Genomic DNA, 22,939 nt, shown 5'->3' on the forward strand with positions numbered 1-22,939 from the left:
CCCCCTTTAATGAACGGGCTTTGATAGCGCATGTGTTTAGTAAGCATGGACTCCTCTAGCACCTAAGATTTAAGTCTGTTTCTGTTGACCAGATGAGAGTGCTCAGTCTCTCTCCTTTAAAAGGGAAGGGAGCTGCTAATGTCCTGAAATTCACATCTTCCAACCCACATTGTGAGTCATGGCTAAATTACATTAGTAAGTTTTAGAAAAATGTAAACATTTTGGTTTCCTTTCTTGTAGGAAATCGGTGGTCTTTATCAACCAAAGTAATAAAGAAAAAAGCAGGACCATTTTTAGTTATTTGCTGCAGATAGATAAACTCTGCACACTTACAATGGAGTAGTAGTTTCAGACTGTTTAAAAACCATAAGATACTGATTTGAAATAAAACCCTAATCTGTGCATAGCAGAAAAAAAAATCTATCCCATCAAGTGTGACACAGTGGTGCCACAGAGACACAGTGTTGTGGTGCCTGGCTGTACTAAAATAACAATCACTGGTTTACCCGTTTTGCATAGCTCATAAGTAAGCAGCATTTTAGCTATTTCAATGTTTGTATCAAAAAGCCTTAGGTTTTAATGGAGATAGGACTTTTTTTTTAAAGTAACATAACTTTTTCCAATATTAAAACAAAATATTTCTGGATAGTTTCCTCAGAGCTGTTCAGAAACATCCAAAAGGATTTTAGTGGCTTATATATGACTCATTAACAAAAGAAACTGCCATTCTTCATCATTTAAATTTTTTTTTACATTAATTCATCTTCCTGTGATTCTCAAAATGGTAATTAATAGGTTTACTAAGAAAAGGAAGCAAGAGAATACAATTCTGGTGCATAGCTCCAGCCTCCCCATATCATGTCCTACCTTTTTCTATCCCTACCTTCTCCCATCCACCTATGAAACGAAGATGAAAATGGATCTTTCTTCAATAGGGTGTTTAATCCTAGACCTAGTTTTTCATACAAATTATAGAAACGAAAGTATAATTCAAATGAAGTAAAAGCAGAGAAACACTTGGATATATGTTTACATAGTGGCATACAACTCACTCGCTTATGTGATATGAAGGGAAGTATGGGCAGGGAATGCAGGTGCTGTTCATTCTTTTAATCACTGCAATAGCTGCTTAGAATATACAGAACATGCAAAAGCCAGGTTCAAAAGTTACTACATTCTCAATACAGGAAACATCTTTCTGAGGTGTAAATGATATAAGCATGTTTATTATAAGATAAGAGTTGCCTACAGTTTGTCTTTTAGTAAATAATTCATTTATATAGTGCTTTTGCACTAATGCATTATTGAGGATATAATAAGAAGCTAAACTTGCATTTTCACTGGATTTCCCCCGAGGTCAGCAACTACTCTACATGCTGCCTGACCAACATAATATGTGATACGCCACTTCAAAACAAAAAGTTTTTAAAAAGCAAACCTACTAGCACAAAATCCAAAACTAACTAGAAGCAATGTAAAGACAGTATGGTTCTAATGAACAATTCTAGCAAGAATTGACTACACTAGCCTAAAGAAAGATAGAAATTTAATACCAAAAAAAGCAGAATTAAAGTAAAATAACATAGTGCAAAATTAGTTCACCTTGTTTGGGGCTGCTGTCCTGGAGAAAGGCTGCATACTGTAGGCCTTTCAAAATAAAAACAAAATAATCTTGGTCTCTCTACTATATAACTTTGCTCAATATCAGGCAAAACACATAGCTAAAGGGATTTTGTACATGGTCAAACTGTTTATTATTTGCTAACGACATATTCTGCAGATGGTATCAATGGATAATCTGTGAATGTGCTAATCATTAATGAAAAGACAGTAGCATGCAAACTCAAGAATCACTAATTTAAGAGGGAACTTCTGACACTAACACAAAAGCTACAAAGGGACAGAGAGGAAATCTCTCTAGAAATTCATGTGCCATGAAACCTATAGAGATGTCAGAAAAATACTATATTGATAAACTCATTGTCATTATAAATTTGCACGAGACCATGAGTGTACGTGTTTTTGATCTGAAACGGGTTCAAGCCGTGTTTTTAAAAAAAATTTAGAGTGATGAATGTGAAGAGGTAAACTCCATACTTCATCACGGTGCGTTTATACAGGCTGTCTTCAGAATCCAGCAGAAAACAATCGACCCTCAAGAGGCAGCCTGTTGATCTAAGTCTCTGCCACCATTTACTGCAGTTGTTTAAGAATCTAGAGCCAGACTACCTCGAATCCTGGCTATGGTGCTCAAGGGCTGTGTGATCTGAGGCAGCACACTTAGCTCTTCTGTGTATCATTTCCTATCTGTAACATGAACCAAACAACAGTGCCTAGTTTATAGGGTTTTTGTAAGGATCAAACGAGTTAATGTGCTCAGTAACTGGTAGCTGGTATAAGACGATCAACTGGCTACAGTGCACAAAACAGGAACTGACAAGTCTCGAAATGATGTGATGCTTGTAATTAAACACGTGGGAATTTCTTCTTCAGGACGCGAAGTTCGTTCGGACAGCTGACTCTGGCAATGTTTCTGCATGCTGGATGCAGCAAGAAACACTGTTAACTTGCTTTAGAGATAACACTGAAGCCAGAGGGCTCGGTGAGAGAACTACGTCTGAATAGGGCCTCCAGAACTATCCACCCTCCCCATATTCAAAAGATTGTAATTTTTAAACTCCCTATTTCTACACAATGAGCACGTAAATCTTACATAAACAAGTATGTTTGATGTGATATTTCAACACAGATACAATGTAAAGTTAATTCCCTACAATTTTAAGTTTAGTTTAGTTTTCTTAATAAATCCAGTTAATCATTAGAGGTAAGAATTTTATGGTTAAATATGTCCAGTAACTTTTAATCTTATCTTCAAAATTAAAATATTAAAACACTGCTTAGTAAAATAAAATTTAGAAAGAGGAAAAAAAGAGAACTCTCTCTCTCTCTCTCTCTCACACACACACACACACACACACACACACACACACACAAGCTCAAAAGAGTATAACGGGATAGCATGACCCAAAATGTTCTTTTGAATGAAATGGAAATTCTTCACCAAAACAAGAATAACTTCTAAGGGTAAGTACATTACTGTTTGTTTTGCATATAGAACCATAGTGTAACTGACTTAATTAATAATCACTGATACTTTACTTAATACTGTACTCAGTAAATAAACAACTATTTACGTTTTTGTATCTGAGACAGGTAATACGCCTTTGGAAGAAATGTGTAGCTCTGTGAATAATTAACATAAAGACAGTAAAATTTGTTTTGTATTAAAAAAAGTGAACAGAATTAAAAGGCATCAAGTTTTGCACTTAGGGTATTTAAAACATAACTGATTAATTTATGACAACTATAACAACAAAAAATGAAAAGATCTAAACTTTAAAAAAGATTCTTAGTTCAATATGCTATATTTATGAAGCGGGCTAGGAGAGCCAAGCTGTTTCAATTCAGCAGGCCTCTCAATATTTTTTCAAGAACAAAGCAAGGAGCACTTCTTTGCCACTGCTGCCGAATGGTGTAATTTCTGAAGAATAAGGCATAAACCCAATCCTACTTCTTATATAAAAGATAGGAGCTTAGCCAAGTTTCAAGACATACAGAACCCTTAGTTCTTTTAAAGCTGGTCCTGGAGTTCCTGTAGTGGCTCAGTGGTTAACGAATCTGACTAGGAACCATGGGGTTGTGGGTTTGATCCCTGGCCTAGCTCAGTGGGTTAAGGATCTGGCATTGCCGTGAGCTGTGGTGTAGGTCACAGATGCAGCTTGGATCCTGCATTGCTATGGCTGTGGTGTAGGCTGGCAGCTACAGCTCCGATTAGACCCTGAGCCTGGGAACCTCCATTTGCTGCAGGTGCAACTCTAGAAAAGACAAAAAAAAGAGCAAAAAAAAAAATTAAATTAAAAAATAAATAAAGCTGGTCCTTAGGAGAAGCACATGGGGACAAGGAGAAGCACCAATCTTGCCCTGTAAATTCAGACTATCTCTTTATCCCCATTATAACTCAATTTCTTCGAGAAACCACAAAATGTGTTTTCATTAATTATACTTCTGAAAAGGTATCAAACCTTAACTGAGAAAAGGGAGGAAAAAAAGAATTCTACCTATTCACTTAGGCCTACTTAAAAACTAGTATAAGGTCCTGTTTACCAGCAGAACAAACTGAATTATGTGAAAAGTGCTGAAGTAGTGTCAACCAGCTAAGACCTGAGTTCATGTTTGCAGGTGCCCTCAAAACATAGGCAGCACGGAGTTCCCACTGTGACTCGGGGGTTAAGAACCCGACTAGCATCCATTAGAATTCAGGTTCAATCCCTGGCCTCGCTCAGAGGGTTAAGGATCCTGCATTGCTGTGGCTATGGCGTAGGCTGGCAGCTGCAGCTCCGATTTGACCCCTAGGCCTGGAACCTCCATATGCCAATGGGTGTGGCCCTAAAAAGGACAAAAACAAAACGAAACAAACAAAAACCCAAAACACCATAGCCAGCAAAACTGGAAGAAGGGTTCTAACTGAAAATGTCAGCTGTGGTTCCTAAACTGATATATTATTTTTGAACTGCAATTAACCATGCAAGAAGAAAAGAGACCCTGAATCCAGACCTGGCAGGTAAGGACAGCAGCAGTTTCACAGCAAATGTCACCTTTTTATACTTTTAGGTCCTCTTCTACACTGGTGGCCAAACTACTGAATGGCAAATAAAAAGCACCTGTCAGATATGGGGAGTCACCTCTTTGTGTCAGGAACCGTGAATCAAGTTTAAGGTCACCGAGTAAATAACACCATTCTCCTCAATATCAAAACACACGTTTGACATGTTTCATCTGCAAATGATCTGTGACTCAAGGTTACCTGCCCTACTATACAGGCACACCTCAGAGATATGCAGGTTTGGTTCCAGACCACCACGAATAGAGCAATTGCTGCAATAAAGTGAGTTACATGAATTTTTTTTCCTCAGTGCATACAAAAGCTGTGTTAACACTACATTATACTCTTAAGTGTGCAATAACAGCATTATGTCTAAAAAATGTACAGACATTAATTGTAAACACTTTATTGCTAAAAATACTAACCATGATCCGACAATGTGGGGTGGCCACAGACCTTTAATTTGTTAAAAAAGAAAAAAAAAGGTGCAATAAAGCAAATCACAATAAAAAGAGGTATGCCTGTATGACACAAAATACTTTTATAAGACCTTCCTATCTTGAGTGAGTTAAGAGTTTATCTCATAAAAAACTAACATGTATTTATTGATTGCAAAGGGAGCTATTTAAATACCAAACTCAGCTGAGCGATGGTAAAATTTAGACCAAGAAATATATTTCTCAAGTTATTAGAATAGAGGACATGGGAGTTCCCATCGTGGCTCAGCGGTTAAGGAACCCGACTAACACCCATGAGGATGTGGGTTCAATACCAGGCCTCGCTCAGTGTGTTAAGGATCCGGTGTTGCTGTGAGCTGTGGTATAGGTCATAGACGCGGCTCAGATCTGGCGTTGCTGTCGCTGTGGTGCAGGCCAGCAGCTGCAGTTTCAATTTGACCCCTAGCCTGGGAACCTCCATATGCCGTGAGTGCAGCCATTAAAAAATGACCAAAAAAAAAACAGAATACTAAGAATAGAGGACATGAAATGTCATAATAAAAAATGGTTTGAATGTAGTCATCCATGTATATTAGTTTAGAGCAAGCAGATGATCAAGTAATCTATGCAAACACGTAGTCTTTCTTTTTAAAAAAATCAAAATAAACAAGCCTTGATATAATACAACAGTTTCATTCTGTGTCCAGGTCTATTGGCCTTTTACCAATGTAATTTCAAAAGCTTTAAAAAGGATCTCCAAAACAATTATTTGGATTATATAAATGAGTAATAATGATACAAATCTGGAAATGTAAGATTACCACAGAAACCGTGTATGGGTATAGCCCAGGCTCCGCAAGCCTGTCATTTAAAAGATTGGTTGGTACTTTCCTATCATTTGTTTACTGACTAATATTTAGGCTAGCCACTTAAAATCGAGGGAGGCTTCATTTATTCATTTATTTATTTATTTGCCTTTTTTTTTTTTTGGGTCTTTTTGCCTTTTCATTTCTAGGGCCGCTCCCAAGGCATACGGAAGTTCCCAAGCTAGGGGTCCAATTGGAGCTGTAGCCGCCGGCCTACGCCAGAGCCACAGCAACATGGGATCCGAGCCGCATCTGCAACCTACACCACAGCTCACGGCAACGCAGGATCCTTAACCCACTGAGCAAGGCCAGGGATCGAACCCGCAACCCCATGGTTCCTAGTCGGATTCGTTAACCACTGCGCCACGACGGGAACTCCAAGGGAGGCTTCACTTTGAGTAATTACACTTTTCATTCTATTATCTCAAATGGACATGTTTAAAATCTCACCATGAAGATGATTATCTATTGCTGAATTTTATCATAGTTTCTCCAAATGAATTATCACTTCGAAAGAGATTCAAACAGTAGTTGAGATCAGCATCTCAAAACATCTAAAACTCCTTCCAGTCCTAGTAGAAAGAATCTCAGTACAATGGAGGCTATTTTCTTTGACTTAGACAACTTTCTTTTAAATCGATCATATTACGTACATCCTAAACTATTCTTAGAATTGGGCTTTTATTACATGATTGCTGAATTTAATAAAAAATAGTACTGTTCAAGATATGCACATTTTTCAATTGCATCAAGTTTTTAAAAATAAGTGCTGGAAAAAACCTGGCAAGGTGGAATAAAAACATGATATAACAGACTCTTTGTTCAATGACGGTTGAGCGGCCTGAAGAAATGACAGTCTTGCCTACCTCCTCTTTTTCAACATGACTGTACAAAGTGAAGACAAGGAGAATCCGGCCTCTTGGCTAACACAAGGTATCTCAGGGGATGCAGCTTGTGGAACTTACCAAAAGAAATCAACTTTCCCCCACCTCTGAGCTATAGCTACTATTTTTAGAGGCTACAGAAGGAAACGAAGAGCCTTACTACCATTTTTCAAATGACAGAACTCCTTGAGTAAAGACTATTTGTAACTTTGAATAAAGCTTAAAAAATCAATAACCAAAAAAGTCTCCCTTCCTTCCCAAGGCCATATGTATCTACTTGAATTTTTCTTGAGAATGAGTAGAAAGTCAAGCTAAATAATGCACACTTGGCAATCTGAAAACTGAAGCTTTTGGAGGCATCATATCATATACAGGTTGGTGAGACTATAAAGCTCCCACACTCAAATGCCAGCACGCAGGGCTGACACTAACTCATAGGGTACCTGAGTGCCAGCTAGAAACCTGACCCTCCCAAGGACTGATCTGACAGGACAAGACACTTCCCTGGCATCTATGCCAGAGAACTGCTGAGGAAGCATGCGAGGACCTGCTCTCTCAGGAGTCGATGGTACTTACTAGGCTGTGCAGTTCACAACTGGCCCCTTATACAGCAGCCTGCACGCACAGGCCATAGTCCCTACAAACACACAGAGCTGGCCACTGTGACCTGCCAAGCCTTACCCATGTCAGTCACGTGTCCTTCTAGAGCATTCTTAGGGCATGAAAGCTGTAAATGCACACAGACGGCCCCTGCACAGCCAGGAGGTCTTCCAGCCATAGCTATGAGATACACTCCTAATCAGTTCATCATTTACAGCTACACCTTAGGTATACAGCCAGTGTCTAAAGGAAAATCTCTTTCCAAATCTTGTTTGCAGCTACGGCTTAAAAGTAAAAAGATCATGATGAGAATTTTTGCTTGCTCTTTAGTAAAAAATTTGTGTGCCTCTGCTACACTATATATAGGCAGTTCCTGTTTGGGCATATTTATTACTGGCCAAAAACTTGCTTTGACATGATGGGGGATAATGTGAGAAAAAGAATGTACGTGTGTGCGTGTGTGTGAGACTGGGTCACTTTGCTCTACAGTACAAAACTGACCACACTGTAAACCAACTATAATGTAAAAAATAAAAATCATTATTTTAAAAAACTTGGCTTGGAGTACACAGTTACATGTTTCTACAGATAATCCCATTTAATCCTCAAAACAATCAGATGAAAGTGATAGCTTTAAAATTTTTTTTTCCCCAGGGCCACAGGCGAGGCACAGGTGAGGAAGTACCCAGGCTAGGGGTCGAATTGGAGCTGTAGCTGCCAGCCTACACCACAGCCACAGCAACGTGGGATCCCAGCCACATCTGTGACCTACACCACAGCTTGTAGCAATGCTGCATCCTTAACCCACTGAGCAGGGCCAGGGATCAAACCCGCACCCTCATGGACACTAGCTGGGTTCGTTTCCACCGAGCCACGACGGGAGCTCCAGGTAAAGGTTCTATTAATATGTCTGTAGTACGGCTGAGGGATGAGGATCGGAGGTGGACACGTTTCCTCAGGATCACGAACTAAATAAACGTTTGAGATGGGACTGGCCTCCATCACATCACACCCATGGCATCGCCTCCTCCTACCACATCATGCTGCCTCCGCGCTTGCAGAATCTGTGTATTTCACAAACTAGGCAAAATTTTTATATGCCCAGCAGGGCTTAAATCATACATACATACTTGCTATAAAATACCTGTGAATAAGAACCAACCAGAATTAATAAAATCTGTATACTGGTTGTTTGATTTACATATAAGATTTCATCTAGAAAAAAGAAAATATAGGCCTAAAAATATAGGCAGCAAGAACATGTAAAAACAAAAATAGAGTACAGAACCTAAAGTAGTTGTGAACATATAACTCATTAACTGCCTGCTGAATTAAACTGAATAAAGAAATTTCAACTTGAAGAGAAAAAAGCAAATGGAAAAGCAGAAATCTAAAAAGGAGAAATAGATCAGTTTAATGAAAAAATGTACACTTGATCCACAAACCAAAATCCTGTGATATGAAGCTGCATTTACTATCAGTTAGTTACTATATTAATCTCAGAAATGATCAGTACAGCCTTTATAATAAATACGTAAATTTCTAAGTGTTTTGAGATTAGAAATTCTGTATTACCTGGATTATTCTGAGGATTATTTTGAGGGTATAATAAACTCTCAGTTATCAATAGCCCTCCTTTAAGTGTCTGTTGCAGACAGATTTACATCACTTGATATTATTATGATTATGGCTAGGCAACCAAGTTTTTTTATTGGCAAAAACCTGTACTTTTCTGTAAGGACATCAACAGAAAAATTATACTGATACAAATTTTTTCATTTAAGTTTTCAAGAACACGTCAAATGATGCCAATGAAATTAAATGCTTTTTTTCTTCCATGTTTTCTGATGGTGGAAAAGGTGAATTTTCTTTCCTGAAACTCTAAGGGCACAGATTAAACCAACAAAAATAGTGTTAAAACTAACAGCTTCTCTAACTACATAACTTACAGCTGCCTCTGTTGCCCAGCTGCTCATAGAAAATGTGTTAGTTTACTGCTTTCAGACCTGACAAGTCAGTGTGAGTGTGAGTGTGTGTGTAGAGTGACTCAATTGCTATGGGGCCAAAAAGGGAAAGACAAAGTTTTGGGGAAATGTTTCCGCAAATAGCCAATTTTAAGATTTTGTGTCATTTCTAAAATTTTAGATTTTAGAGAATTCACTATAAAATACCCTCAATACATCTAATTACTAAATCTATTACTTTCAGAACTAAAACAATGTTTATTATATTTGAAAACTTTCCTTTTCAAAAACAGACTTTTCATGCAGGTACTAGAAAAATCAAAATTAGGTAGGAAGACAGAAATATTACACAGAAAACCATCTTTACATTAAAAAATGTACTTCTATATGTATCCTTGAGTGTGAAAGTATACATCCCTTTCAATCTGTCTGGATGGGATCAACACTGAACTCAACTGAAACATTTTTCACTTCTATTTACTCAAGAAAACGCTCTGGAATACCACTAATCCTGTGTACATCAAAAGGGCTTTCCTTTGTTTTATTTTTCAGATTCACAGTAACCTAGAGAGAAGAAGCAGGCCTCTCTGTAAGAGGGAGTTTTCTCCTCAAGAGTCAGGAAGGAAAATATCCATCCTACCAATGCAAATCCTTAAATTTAATAAAAACTGTCAAAGAAAATATCACTAAACTTCTGAAAATGAATTTCTACAGGTTACATACAAATAATGTTCAAAAACGTAAAGTCAGCATCTTTCAGATTCATAAAATAAAGTAAACTTACAATCTCATCTCCTGGCAACCAATATCCTTCCTGTTCGATACCAGCTTTTGAACCTTTGCAGCCCACTGTCAGCGTCTCCACAATAAGACCATCTTTCACAGCTAAGCTCAGCTGCCGGGTGGTCTCTTTTGGATGCATACCGTGGACTCGAGACATATACCTGAATACAGAGGGAAAACAAATTTAAAATCCTTTAGTATGAAAAAATAAAAATAAAATGAGGTGCTTTTTCACTGTGATTTATAGTTATGAGAGCTCTGAAGAAAGAAAGAAAGAAAGAAAGAAAGAGAAAAAGAAAAAGACAGAAAGGGAAGAAAGTCAGTCCTGAATACATAATTCTTTGAATCACCATATTTTAAACCTTAAATCTATTTCGTGTGTTTTTATTTTTTATTAAAAAAACTTTAAAATTCTGATTGCCAAATATTTAAGGCAGGTATAAAAAAGAAAAGGATTCAATATACATTTACATATTTTATATATTTAGAAGGATATTTGTTCAAAGTAGTCCCACACCTGCAAATATAAATCACTTACAGATTTTAGTCAAATATCCCATTTAGCTCTAGCCTCTGTAGCAGTTAGCGCTACTAACCTCTACTCTGTAAATTCTAAATCTAGAATTTTATCATCTCCAGCCACAGGATGTTAGAATATAAAAATACTTTTACTCAAAACTTAGCAAAGGATACCAAAGAAAATACAGGAATTACATGAATGGTTGACAACTTATAAAGAAAACAAGAGTGCATGCTGTGATCAATAAGGCCAAAAAGTGACTTTCAATGAAATATATTTTGAACTGGATTGCTAAAGCATACAAGCTCTCCCCTGATTTATAGTCACATGGCATATTTTTTAATTAAAAAATTTTATTTCCATCATGGTGCATCGGAAACAAATCCGACTTGGAACCATAAGGTTGTGGGTTTGATCCCTGGCCTCGCTCAGTGGGTTAAGGACCTGGCATTGCTGTGAGCTGTGGTGTAGGTCACAGGCACAGCTTGGATCTGGCACTGCTGTGGTTGTGGTGTAGGCCAACAGCTGTAGCTCCAAATGGACCCCTAGCCTGGGAAGCTCCATGTGCTGCGGGTGCAGCCCTAAAAAGCAAAAAATTTCAAACATACCCTGTACCACAGAAAATAATATTGCAGATTCTCTTAAATTCACCAATTGTACTGAACTCACATTAACACTGTGGAATATTTGCTTCATGATATTTTTGTTTTTTATCTTTTTGCCTTTTTCTAGGGCTGCTCCCTTGGCATATGGAGGTTCCCAGGCGAGGGGTCGAATCGGAGCTGTAGCCACAGGCCTACGCCACAGCCACAGCAACGTGGGATCCGAGCCGCATCTGTGACCTACACCACAGGTCATGGCAATGCCGGATCCTCAAACCACTGAGCAAGGCCAGGGATTGAACCCGCAACCTCATGGTTCCTAGTCGGATTCGTTAACCACTGAGCCACGACGTGAACTCCTGTTTTTGTTTCTTAAAGAAATAAAATGTTATAGATACAGTTGAGTTTGTGCCATTTTCCATTCCACTCCAATCACCCCCAACACCTTCTACCAGTAAACTAGAGTATCCAGACACAAAAACATGAGACAAAGGAGGCTGGCCTCAGCCTCTCCAGAGAAACATTCTGTGCTGGAAGAAAGGGCAGCAGTACCCAACAGTCTGCAAGGAAACCAAGTACGACACAGAAATTCTGTATCCAGTTTATCTGCCATTTAAGCATCAAAGGAGTCAAAACAAATCATTTTAAAAATGCAAGAACTCCTCATTGAAATACCTTCTAAGCTCAGGGGATGAACGTTCAGCAAGACAAGGAGTAAGCCCTGCAGTGGGACTGCAAGTGCCTTCTGTGCCTATGGTTTGCGGAAGAGAACTATCTTCTGCTTAGGAGGTAAATAACTTTAAAACGTGCTACTTTCTCTGCCAAGGCAGTTAGCCGAAGGGCTAAGAAAGGAAGTGCCGTGGGGAAGAGCAGATTCGCTGGAGTGACAAACGGTGGCAAGAGAGGACGAGGCAGAGTTAGATCACACAGACGGATGTGCCACCTCTGCGAACGGACAGTCAGGGTGAGAAAGTGTGTGGCAGAGGGACACACACACTGTGACACATAAAGGTCAGCACGGACAAAGATCAGCTGAGGTCTGGAATGCAGGGAAGGGAAATGGGCAAAGGTGAAAGGCACTAATTCCCTCACTGTTCAAATAGGGAGCCAAGAAAAACTTTCTTTGGAATTAAGCACACCACTGCACTCAGGTTTATAAAAGTAACCTTTGAGCAAAAATATAAAACCTCTAAGTTATCTGGAGCAACTCATAAAAAACACATATTGAGACAAAAATAAAGTAAAATAAAGAAACCCAAAAGAAAGCATATTAAATATAACGAGAAAATCAAAACCAAGCAAGTCTGCCTTTCTAATATATACAAATTAGATAAACTCAACAATGAAAAGACGGACTGAATCACAAATCAAAACAAAAATAGGAGAAACACAGTGTAACTCAGAAAGACTGAAAAAGAACAGGCAAAGGCATCTCATAAAAATGCAATCCAAATGAAGCAGGGATCAGGATTTGGAATGGAGAGGATTTGGAAACCAGGGCAAAAATCACTTTTTAAAAAGACAAACCAGGGCACGGGCAGTTATAAAGCAAAAAGAAATAAAGGAAATACTGACAACAAAACAGAATTATGGGACTTTAATTCACTTTTCTCAGGCCACAAAAACATCTAGTGAACAAAATTAAGTATAGATACAGAAGACCTAATTCCCCAGACAGATCTAGTTGATTTTCTTCCAAAACCAGCCAAAAAACCTGTCAGGAGGTCCAAGAAACATTCATTAAAATTGACCTTAACAGGAGTTCCCGTCGTGGCTCAGTGGAAACGAAGCTGACTAGCATCCATGAGGACACAGGTTCTGTCGCTGGCCTCGCTCACTAGGTTAAATATCTGGCATTGCCACGAGCTGTGGTGTAGGTCACAGACGTGGCTCGGATCTGGCGTTGCTGTGGCTGGGGTGTAGGCCAGCAGCTACAGCTCCGATTCGACCCCTAGCCTGGGAACAGCCATGTGCGGTGGGTGCGGCCCTAAAAAACAAAACAAAACAAAAAAAGTTGATAAGGAGTTAAAATGATCATAATTTGGATATCATATACCTAGAAAATCAGCTGGTGTGCTACTTTAAATCAAACAATTTAATCAACTATTTGAGTACAAACTAATACACTAAAACTAATAGTATTCATATATACATACCAAAAAAACAGGTTAGGAAATTTTAAATAAGATCCCAATTATTATTATTTTTTCTTTTTTAAATGCCCCGTGGCACATGGAATTCCCAGGCTAGGGATCAGATCCAAGCTGCAGTTGTGACCTAAGCTGCAGTTGCAGCAACGCCGGATCCTTAACCCACAGTGCGGGGCAGGGGATAGAACCCGTGTCCCAGCACTCCCAAGATGCTGCCGATTCCACTGTGCCGCAGCAGGAACTCCAAGACCCAATTATCTACAACAGCAATAAGAAAAATACGTAGTAATACACAGAAGAAATGACAAACATGAACAAAAATTTGGAAAGCTACTGATGTGAAAAAAAAAAAGAGCAAGTGGGAAGAGATGCTTGACGTTTAGATGGAGACAACAAAATCCAAACTGTTTCTGGGGTAATTTAACCACCACCAAGCAGACAAGGTGATTCTCAAGTTCTGAAGAGAATTCTACACAAGAACGTCCCAGAAATTCTGCTTCTAGACATTCATCCTATAGACACAGCCAGACACGTATAAAATAAAACACAAGAAAGGAAACTCATTTTAGCACTGCTGACAGCAAGTGGTTAGACACATGTAAACATATGTTTTAAGGGTCTGGCTAATTTATAATATGACTATGACAAAGGTTATTATGTAATCATTAAAAGAAATTAAGCAGTGTTATAGACATTAAGATTACATAAGCTCTGAGGTACAGGGGATAATACCCAAAATATATAAAGAACTCATAAAATTCAATAGCAAAAAGCCAAACAACCTTTTTGAAAATCGGGCAGAGGACCTGAATAGACACTCTTCAAAGACACAGAGGTGGCCAACAGCACATGAAGAGATGCCCAACAGCACTAATCATCAGGGAAACGTAAATCAAATCACAGTGAGACATCACCTGATATGTTAGAATGACCATCATCAAAAAGACAAGCGATAAAAAGCGCTGGCAAGGATGCAGAAAAAGAGAGAATCTTTGTACAGTGTTAGCGGGAATGTAAATTTGTTTAGCCACTATGGAAAATAACATGGAGACGCCTCAAAAAAGTTAAAATGGAACTATCATATAATACTGCAGTCCACTTCTGAGTATTTTTCAGAAGAAAATGAAAACATTAATTTGAAAAGACATCTGCACCCCCATGTTCCCTGAAGCATTATTTACAAAGCCAAGATATAGAAATAACCAAGATATGAAAACAACCTAAGTGTCCGTGAACACACAAATGAATAAAGAAAATGTGAGAAAAAAATTATTGGTCACACACAAAAGAAATAAATCTTGCCTTCTGTGACAACATGGATGGACCTTGAAGCATTATGTCAAAGTGACATAAGTCAGGCAGGTAAAGATAAATACCATATGATCTCATTTATATGTGAAGTTTAAAAAAAAAAAAAAAAAAAAAAGCTCATTAGATACAGAAAACAGACTGGGGGCTGCCAGAGGTGTGGTGGGGGAAGAGAGTGAGCAAAACAGGTGATAGTCAAATGGTATAAACCTGCAGTTATTAGATAATTAACTCAAGGAGATATAATGCACGGTGTGATGGCTATAGTTAGTAATGCTGTTCTCATGTTCGAAAGCTGCTAAGAGAACAGATCTTAAAATTCTTCACTGCAAGAAAAAAATGTCTGTAACTGTGTGGTGATGGATTTTTTTTTTTTTCTTTTCCTGTCTTTTTAAGGCTGCACCTACAGCATATGGAGGTTCCAAGGCTAGGGGTCGAATTGGAGCTGCAGTTGCTGGCCCACCTCACAGCCACAGCAAGGCCAGATCTGAGCCGCGTCTGTGACATACACCACAGCTCACGGCAACACCGGATCCTTAATTCACTGAGTGGGGCCTGGGATTGAACCTGCCTCCTCATGGACACTAGTCAGATTTGTTGCCACTGAGCCACGACGTTTTAACTAGACTTATTATGGTGATCATTTTGCAATACATAGAAATACTGAATCATGCTGTACACCTGAAACTAGTAAGATGTTACTTGCCACTTATATCTCAATTAAAAAAAAAAAGAAAATCAGAGTTCTTGCTGTGGCTCAGCAGTAATGAACCTGACTAGTATTCATGAGGATGCAAGTTTGATCCTTGGCCTTGCTCAGTGGGTTAAGGATCTGGCGTTGCCATGAGCTGTGGTGTAGATTGCAGACGTGGCTTGGTTCCCGCGTTGCTGTGACTCTGGTATAGGCCGGCAGCTATAGCTCCAATTCAACTCCTAGCCTAGGAACTTCCATATGCCATGGGTGCAGCCCTAAAAAGACACAAAAAGAGAAGAAAATCAGTGAAAAGAAATCATGGTATAACATGGTACAACTTTTCAAAAACATTACATAACCATCTCTGTATATGTACAAGAGTTCTAGAGTATATTCCTGGAACTGTCAAAATAGGTCATTTCCCAGAACAGTGGTTCTGCAGGCAGGGGTGGGGGGAGACATTTATTTCACAGTACTCCCTTCCGATTTTTGTTGGTGGATCTATCAGCTAACGACTGTTTTTAAGAAAAAGCCACAATTTACCATCCCTCCAAATGTACAAAAGCTCCTTTCACCCACACAAGCTTGCCAATCCGGGACAGGTCCTCTCCTTTATCTCCAAACTCATCTTAGCTCTTCTCTCCTTTCGTCACCCACAGTTAATTGTAAAATAGGTGGAAAACACTATGAGATTTCGATTAGAGGAGAATAAATACTATTACGATATTAAGTATTTTCACTGATGAACTTTGTACCTCTGTTAATTTATGTATCATCTTTTCCTATGTCCTTAATAAAGTTTTATAATTTCCTCCAGAAAATCCTTACACATCTTTTTGGTTTTCCCTATATACCTCATTTTTGGGTTTCTTTCGAAAAGAGGATTTTATTTCATATAATACTTTCTGGTTAGTGGCTGCCAATACAGGCAGTCTTGCTAAACTATTAGTTTTCGGTTTGTCTACGTAAGTTACGAATTTGTCTTTTCCTACTGTGCCAATTAGGACTTCCAGTACAAGCTTAGGTAGTAACATGAGTATCTTTATTTCAGACCTTGCAAGAGATTCTTATAATAGCTCACCATTAAACACAATACTTGATGAAGGTTACTGGTAGATACATTTTGTTAATATAAAGTGGTAAATATAAATACACATATGAGAGTTCCCCTGTGGCACAGTGGGTTAAGATTGCAGTGGCTTTGGTGGCTGCTGTGGCGCAGGTTCAACCCCTGGCCCGAGAACTTCCACATGCTGCAACATGGCCAAAAACAAACAAACCTTCATAAATACAAATATGATTTTTGCTAAAGGATACTGGCAGCTTTATTAAGAAAATTCCGGAGTTCCTGTCGTGGCACAGTGGTTAACGAATCAGACTGGGAACCATGAGGATGCGGGTTCGGTCCCTGCCCTTGCTCAGTGGGTTAACGATCCGGTGTTGCCATGAGCTGTGGTGTAGGTTGCAGATGCAGCTCGGATCCCACGTTGCTGTGGCTCTGGCGTAGGCCGGTGGCTACAGCTCCGATTGGACCCCTAGCCTGGGAACCTCCATATGCAGCGGAAGCGGCCCAAGAAATAGCAAAAAGACAAAAAAAAGAAAAAAGAAAATTCCTTTCTAGTTTCAGTTTGGTTTTCTTAATAAGAAAGGCATTACATTTTATTATTCTTTGGTATATTTTATCTGTTCAATTTCACCACACAAATGGGTCTTCTCAGCCCTGGGGACACTCAAACAGTGACAGAACATGTGAAGGTACAAGAAAATAATTTTCTCTTCTCTGTAGTGACGGCACGTTGGGTTCAGCTTCCTGAACTCCAAGAGAAGGAAAATCGGCTAAAGCCATTGACCTCGGTCCTGAGGGAGCACAGAAGGTGTATGGAGCAAGGACTCGGGGACAATTACAAGAGGGTCTGAAGGAAGGACACAGGACGTGCAGCATGCAACGTCCTTTCTCTCCACCCTGTCCCAGCCTGGAGCGGCTTTGGAGGAAAGGCTGTTTGCTGAGTGAAGTTTGGGTTTAGGTATACTCAGATAAAGTGACTTCGTTATACACTAAAAAGTGTAATAAAGGCTAAAAACGCGTATTCATTATTTGAAACAGTTGTTACATTTGCACCTGAATTTATTTTCAGATGGGCGGTATTTATTTCCCTTTAAGGCCTTCGAACTCTAGGACCTACTTGCTGACCTACCTGCAGTTGCAGCTGAAAAGCTCAGGTACTACTCGTGGGAGCAGAGGGCAAGTTACTTTAGACAGTGCCTCACAGAAAATTGGTATTCCATAAACTCTTTTTGAGTCTACGAATGAGTATTAGAGAATTTCAATGTGATCTTCTAAAATATTTGAAATTAATTCTAGATATGCAGAGGAGCTACAAAACCATCACATAACCCCATACACTCTTCACCCACTTTAACATTAACGTCTTCCATAAAATAGCAAATTATTAAAGTTTCTTAATGTGTTTTAACTTTGCTTATTCATTTAAGATAACTGACATTAATTTAGGCGTGCAGCATGATGATTCCATATTTGTATATACTGCATAACGATCATACAAACATCTCTCAGTTTCTTAATCTCAATTAATGATGGTACAATGTAGTACACCAGTATTTTAAACTACAGACTCCATTCAGGTTTCACCACTTTTTCCACTGTTCATGTTCTGTCCCAGGGATCAATTCTAGATCTCTCAATATGTGATATTATGAGCTTAAAAAACATCCAAAAATTTTAAAGATGGTATACAAGATGTTTTACTAATGAGGAAAAGTGAGTGATGACCAACCCTGCCCCAAAGAAATTCTTATAAAGTCTACTGGGGCAGTGACACTTAGAAGGCTGGTGTGAAATTAGATTATAGCTGACAGTGTCAACAATTTTAAAACAATATAGTATGACACAGGAGTCAAAAAGAAATAGATCCAAATAAACAAAAATCTAAGGGAAGCATTACAAAAGAAAGGAAAATGCAACAACATTTAGCAAGTGAGAGTGGAAAAATTGAATGGCAATCTGGATAAAAATAATTTAGATCTACACCATGTTTACATTAGAAATCTTAATGACTCATAATTTGCTAAAATTAATTATCTTTAACACTTCTAACAACGACTCAGTCTCAGACACCTGGGTCATGCAGCTTGAAGTGAGGACACTAGGAGAGGACACGCTAATGACAGCAGTAGGAATATGACCACACCCTGCACCAAATGCACTATGTTTTCTGTTAATTTTTTTTTTTTTTGTCGTCTTTTTGCTGTTTCTAGGGCCGCTCCCACGGCATATGGAGGTTCCCAGGCTAGGGGTCGAATCGGAGCTGCAGCCACCGGCCCACGCCAGAGCCACAGCAATGCAGGATCCGAGCCGCGTCTGCAACCTACACCACAGCTCACGGCAACGCCGGATCGTCAACCCACTGAGCAAGGGCAGGGACCGAACCGGCAACCTCATGGTTCCCAGTCGGATTCCTTAACCACTGCTAACCACTGCGCCACGACGGGAACTCCATGTTTTCTGTTAATTAAAAAAACACAGCGAATACCCTGTCCTGCCTTCTTACCCTTATCAACATCTTCACCTACCAGGGAGGCTACAAGCCTTTATTTTGATGGGGATATAATTAACTTATTTTAAGTGAATTCTGGATGATCTGGATAAAATTAGTACTGCCCCATAATTTCAGTACCTAACAACTCCCAAGTGGCCCCAGTGAAGTGACTCGGGGGCTAAAAAAGATTCAACTGAAAACATCAGAATCATAAAATTCGAGATAAAAATTTAAATGAATACTGATCTAATCGCCTGATGTTATCAGATATTCTTAGTATAAAAGCTATGGAAATAACAGAGGAGAAGAACCAAAATATCTGGCTAGATAAGAAATGTGGGATTTCATGACATAAACATCACAAATCCATTTTTCTAGCTTCTTGAGCAATTAGCACTAACTTCCATTCTGCAAATGAGCAGCAAACAGCAAAATGGAATGTATTTATCACAAACACAACCAAGAGCTTGTATCCTTAAAATGCAAAACGATACAATAAGAAAACTATTTCAACTGTGAATGGGCAAGAGACTTAAAATTACTCTTAGTGCTGCTAAAGATGCATTAAGAGAGCCACTCACAACACAGTTTTGCCAAAAATACCTTCTGGAAAGCACTTTCACACCATGTACCAACACTTCAGAGATGACCCTGCCAAATGGACTCAGGAACTTTACTTCTATGGAAACAATCTGAATGGGATATTGGATTTATGCAGAAAAATGTGCCTCACATCATGAAATTTTATAGAGAAAAAAGGATCCTGATGTTCATGATAGTAAAATAAACTATAGACACTAAATAAGTTATATATTCACCCAACATGATGCGATGCACCTAATAAAATTAATGTTTTAAAAGACATAACTCTGGAGTTCCCACTGTGGCTCAGCAGGTTAAGAAACCAACTCGTATCCATGAGGATGCGGGTTCGATCCTTGGCCTTGCTCAGTGGGTTAAGGATCCGGTGTTGCTGTGGCTGTGGTGCAGGCAGGCAGCTGCAGCTCCTTTACGACAAGTTCCTAGCCTGGGAACTCCCATATGCCTCAGGTGCAGCCCTAAAAAGCAAAACACACAAACAAAAGACATAACCTCTGAGAAAATGTTCACAATATAATATTAAAGATATAAAAGGACAAGATTTTAAAATACACATATATACAAATACAGGCGAGATACCAGTAACAGTTGATTAGGTTATTCAGATCAATTCTTCCACTGAAAACTAAAAAAAAACAAAACAAATACTAAAAAATAATTCATTTAATTTAGGAGCATCTGCCAGTTCTGAAGAGGCAAATTAGAGAGTCTCAAAAGCTAAGCAGAGTTTTTGACATCACAGGGCCAAGAAGAAAACAACTTTAGTTCAAACTGACCAGGAGACGGATGGTAAAACCAAGAGACTCGGTTGTGATCGGAGGTTCTACACCTAGAGCGAAGCTGGAGACTGTCCAGTATTCTCAATTACTACAGTCCTCTTTGAAACTACCTCTTCAGTTGATGCAACTGAGTATTTACTGTAATTAAGAAACCTTTTCTCAGTGCCTTGTCCCAGCTACTAAGCTTCAAGCTAAGATCCCAAGGTAGGACAGATAACATGCCCTACCCTTGAGCTGCTCACCATCAGCAAAGGAAGCAGAAAAATTTTTTAAAGATCGTAAGAGGCTGCGACAAATAATAAAACACAGTTTTATACATATTACTGTGTGAGCAAGGAATAAGGGTACTGGGCTCAAAGGAAATCATATTTGAGTTGGATCTTAAAAGAAAGGGGATGTCTTGTCCATTAATGAGGAAAAAATACAAAGTGAAGAATGAAAATAATAGATCTCTGAAGCAACTGAGAACAGCCTCATCAGATGGACTCTGAGTGGGGAGAGGTAGGACACGAAGGAAAAAACTGGGGTCTGATGTTGAAGGGCTCAGCACAAACACCTTGTTCAAGTATTTGTACTTTATGCACAATGAATGGGGAAATCACGAAGAACATAAGTAGACCTAAAATCTAAAAAAAAAAAAAAAAAAAACCTGATAAAATGTGAAGCTCAGGTCAACTTAAAAATGTCAAAAATGACTTCGTAGGAGATGTGACCTGAGAAAGGAGGCTGTCTGGTAGACAAGTCCAAGAGGATCAGCATCCCAGGCAGTGTGGAGCAGAGCAGGTCTGAAGCCCTTGAGAGCCCAGTGCATTTGGAGTGCAGGCCGTTCTGAGCAGGAAGCAGCAGGAGGTGATGCAAACGAGGAAGGCCGAGGTACTGACATCCTGCACAAGAACTTGGAAAGCATGGGCAACAGAAGAAGGCTTTCAGTCCTGGAGCACGTGATAAGATGGTGTTTTGGAAAAACATCTCTGACACCAATGGTGGGAAGAAACAGGCTAGTTAAGTCCAGGACGCCAGAAGCCCAATTAGGAGCCTGCTACCACTGCACAGGCTGAAAATTCCATGGGCTAAAACCCAGACCAGGTAGGGAGAGCAGACGTTTAAGAGGACGATTCAATCTATCCACTCCAGGATACTCCAAACACATGCACCATTTCCCTCCAGCCACAGGATAAAAATCTCAATGCTGGCATTACGCCCAGTCTGGGCCTCTCTGCCTTTTCATTCTGTTTCACCCAAACTCTACAGTTCCTCTGCTTTGACTCTCCTGCCTGCCTCACCAAACCCCATCCAACTTCCAAAATCTAATTCCATGCCCTGCCGAACTCCCCCAGTAGCCCCCACCTGAAATAAGGCCTATCATATTATTAATTAGAACATTCCACTGACATGGGGCTGAGTTGTATTCTATCTGTCACACCTCCCCTATTGCTTGGTACTACTAGTTCATGCTTTAATGGTTATTTACACTTTTCTGCATCTTGTCTATATGCTTCTGTCAGAGACCTACAGAGAAATGTCAAATAATATGAAAACAGCTAGACAGCAATTCAACCAAGGTGAGTGCCGTAAGCATGTGGCACAGTGGAAGAAACTCACTGAGGAACTACGGCTCTTCAGCATCGGTCACTTCTTCCGTACACTGTCGTTACAGCAGCTAAAATAACAATGGCAACAGCGGCAAGCTGTACTTCCCCATCTGCTACCACATGAAGATACGTAAGAGAAAACAGATCAATGCTGACTGGAACGAGAACGCAGTTACTAACTCTGTGAAGAATTCTTGGGAGTTCACATGCTCGATCACATTTTCTGGTAGATTTTATTTTTCAACTAATATTACTTCCAAGGAAGCAACCTGGGCAATGGCCCTTTTCCTATCTTACAGTACATCTAATGAGGGAGGAGTTCCTGTCATGGCTCAGTGGTTAGTGAAGCCAACTAGCATCCATGAGGACGTGGGTTCGATCCCTGGCCTTGCTCAGTGGGTTAAGGACCCAGCGTTGCCGTGAGCTGTGGTGTAGGTCACAGACACAGCTCAGATCTCACACTGCTGTGGCTGTGCGGCAGGCCGCTGGCTTCAGCTCCAATCAGACCCCTAGCCTGTGAACCTCCATATGCTGTAGGTGCAACCCTAAAAAGACAAAAGACAAAAAAAAAATTAAAAAAAATAAATCTACTGAGGGAATAGAAAGTGGCAGAGAGCTTAAAATAGTTACTAGAAATCATAGGTTTCATAAAATTGATGTAATAAATAAATAAATAATGTGTACCTAGTTTCAACTTCAAAGGCAACCTAAGCACGAAGAGGACTTACAGTTTGGGCTTATGTCTGTCTGTAGTGACAGGAAGAACTCCAGGAGAACTCAGAAATTTCAATGCCAAACATGCCACAAGAGGTCAGAGGTCACATTTTCTAACTGGGGTTTGACCCTAAAGTAAGCAATACACGTAATTAATTGATGCCCTAATCTGAAACATTAACTTGAACGGGACTAAGTCAACCAATCCAATGTCAGTCTAATCATG

At 39.4% G+C, this 22,939-nt stretch overlaps 1 protein-coding gene across 15 annotated transcripts in view; it reads right to left on the reverse strand.

The window, feature by feature from the left end:
* Positions 1-22,939, reverse strand: part of ZMYND11 (zinc finger MYND-type containing 11) — a 127,869-nt gene that overhangs the window by 41,792 nt on the left and 63,138 nt on the right. For 9 of the 15 annotated variants that reach the window (XM_047755555.1, XM_047755558.1, XM_047755563.1 and 6 more), the window contains one exon: positions 10,199-10,358. In XM_047755555.1, coding sequence (XP_047611511.1) covers positions 10,199-10,358 — 160 coding nt within the window. Of the gene's footprint in view, positions 1-1,602; positions 1,648-10,198; positions 10,359-22,727; positions 22,746-22,939 lie in introns of those variants that run through there. The other 6 variants (XM_047755550.1, XM_047755551.1, XM_047755552.1 and 3 more) reach the window with 3 other exon arrangements.

This window comes from Phacochoerus africanus, chromosome 12, assembly GCF_016906955.1.
Source record: "Phacochoerus africanus isolate WHEZ1 chromosome 12, ROS_Pafr_v1, whole genome shotgun sequence".
NCBI classification, from domain to species: domain Eukaryota; kingdom Metazoa; phylum Chordata; class Mammalia; order Artiodactyla; family Suidae; genus Phacochoerus; species Phacochoerus africanus.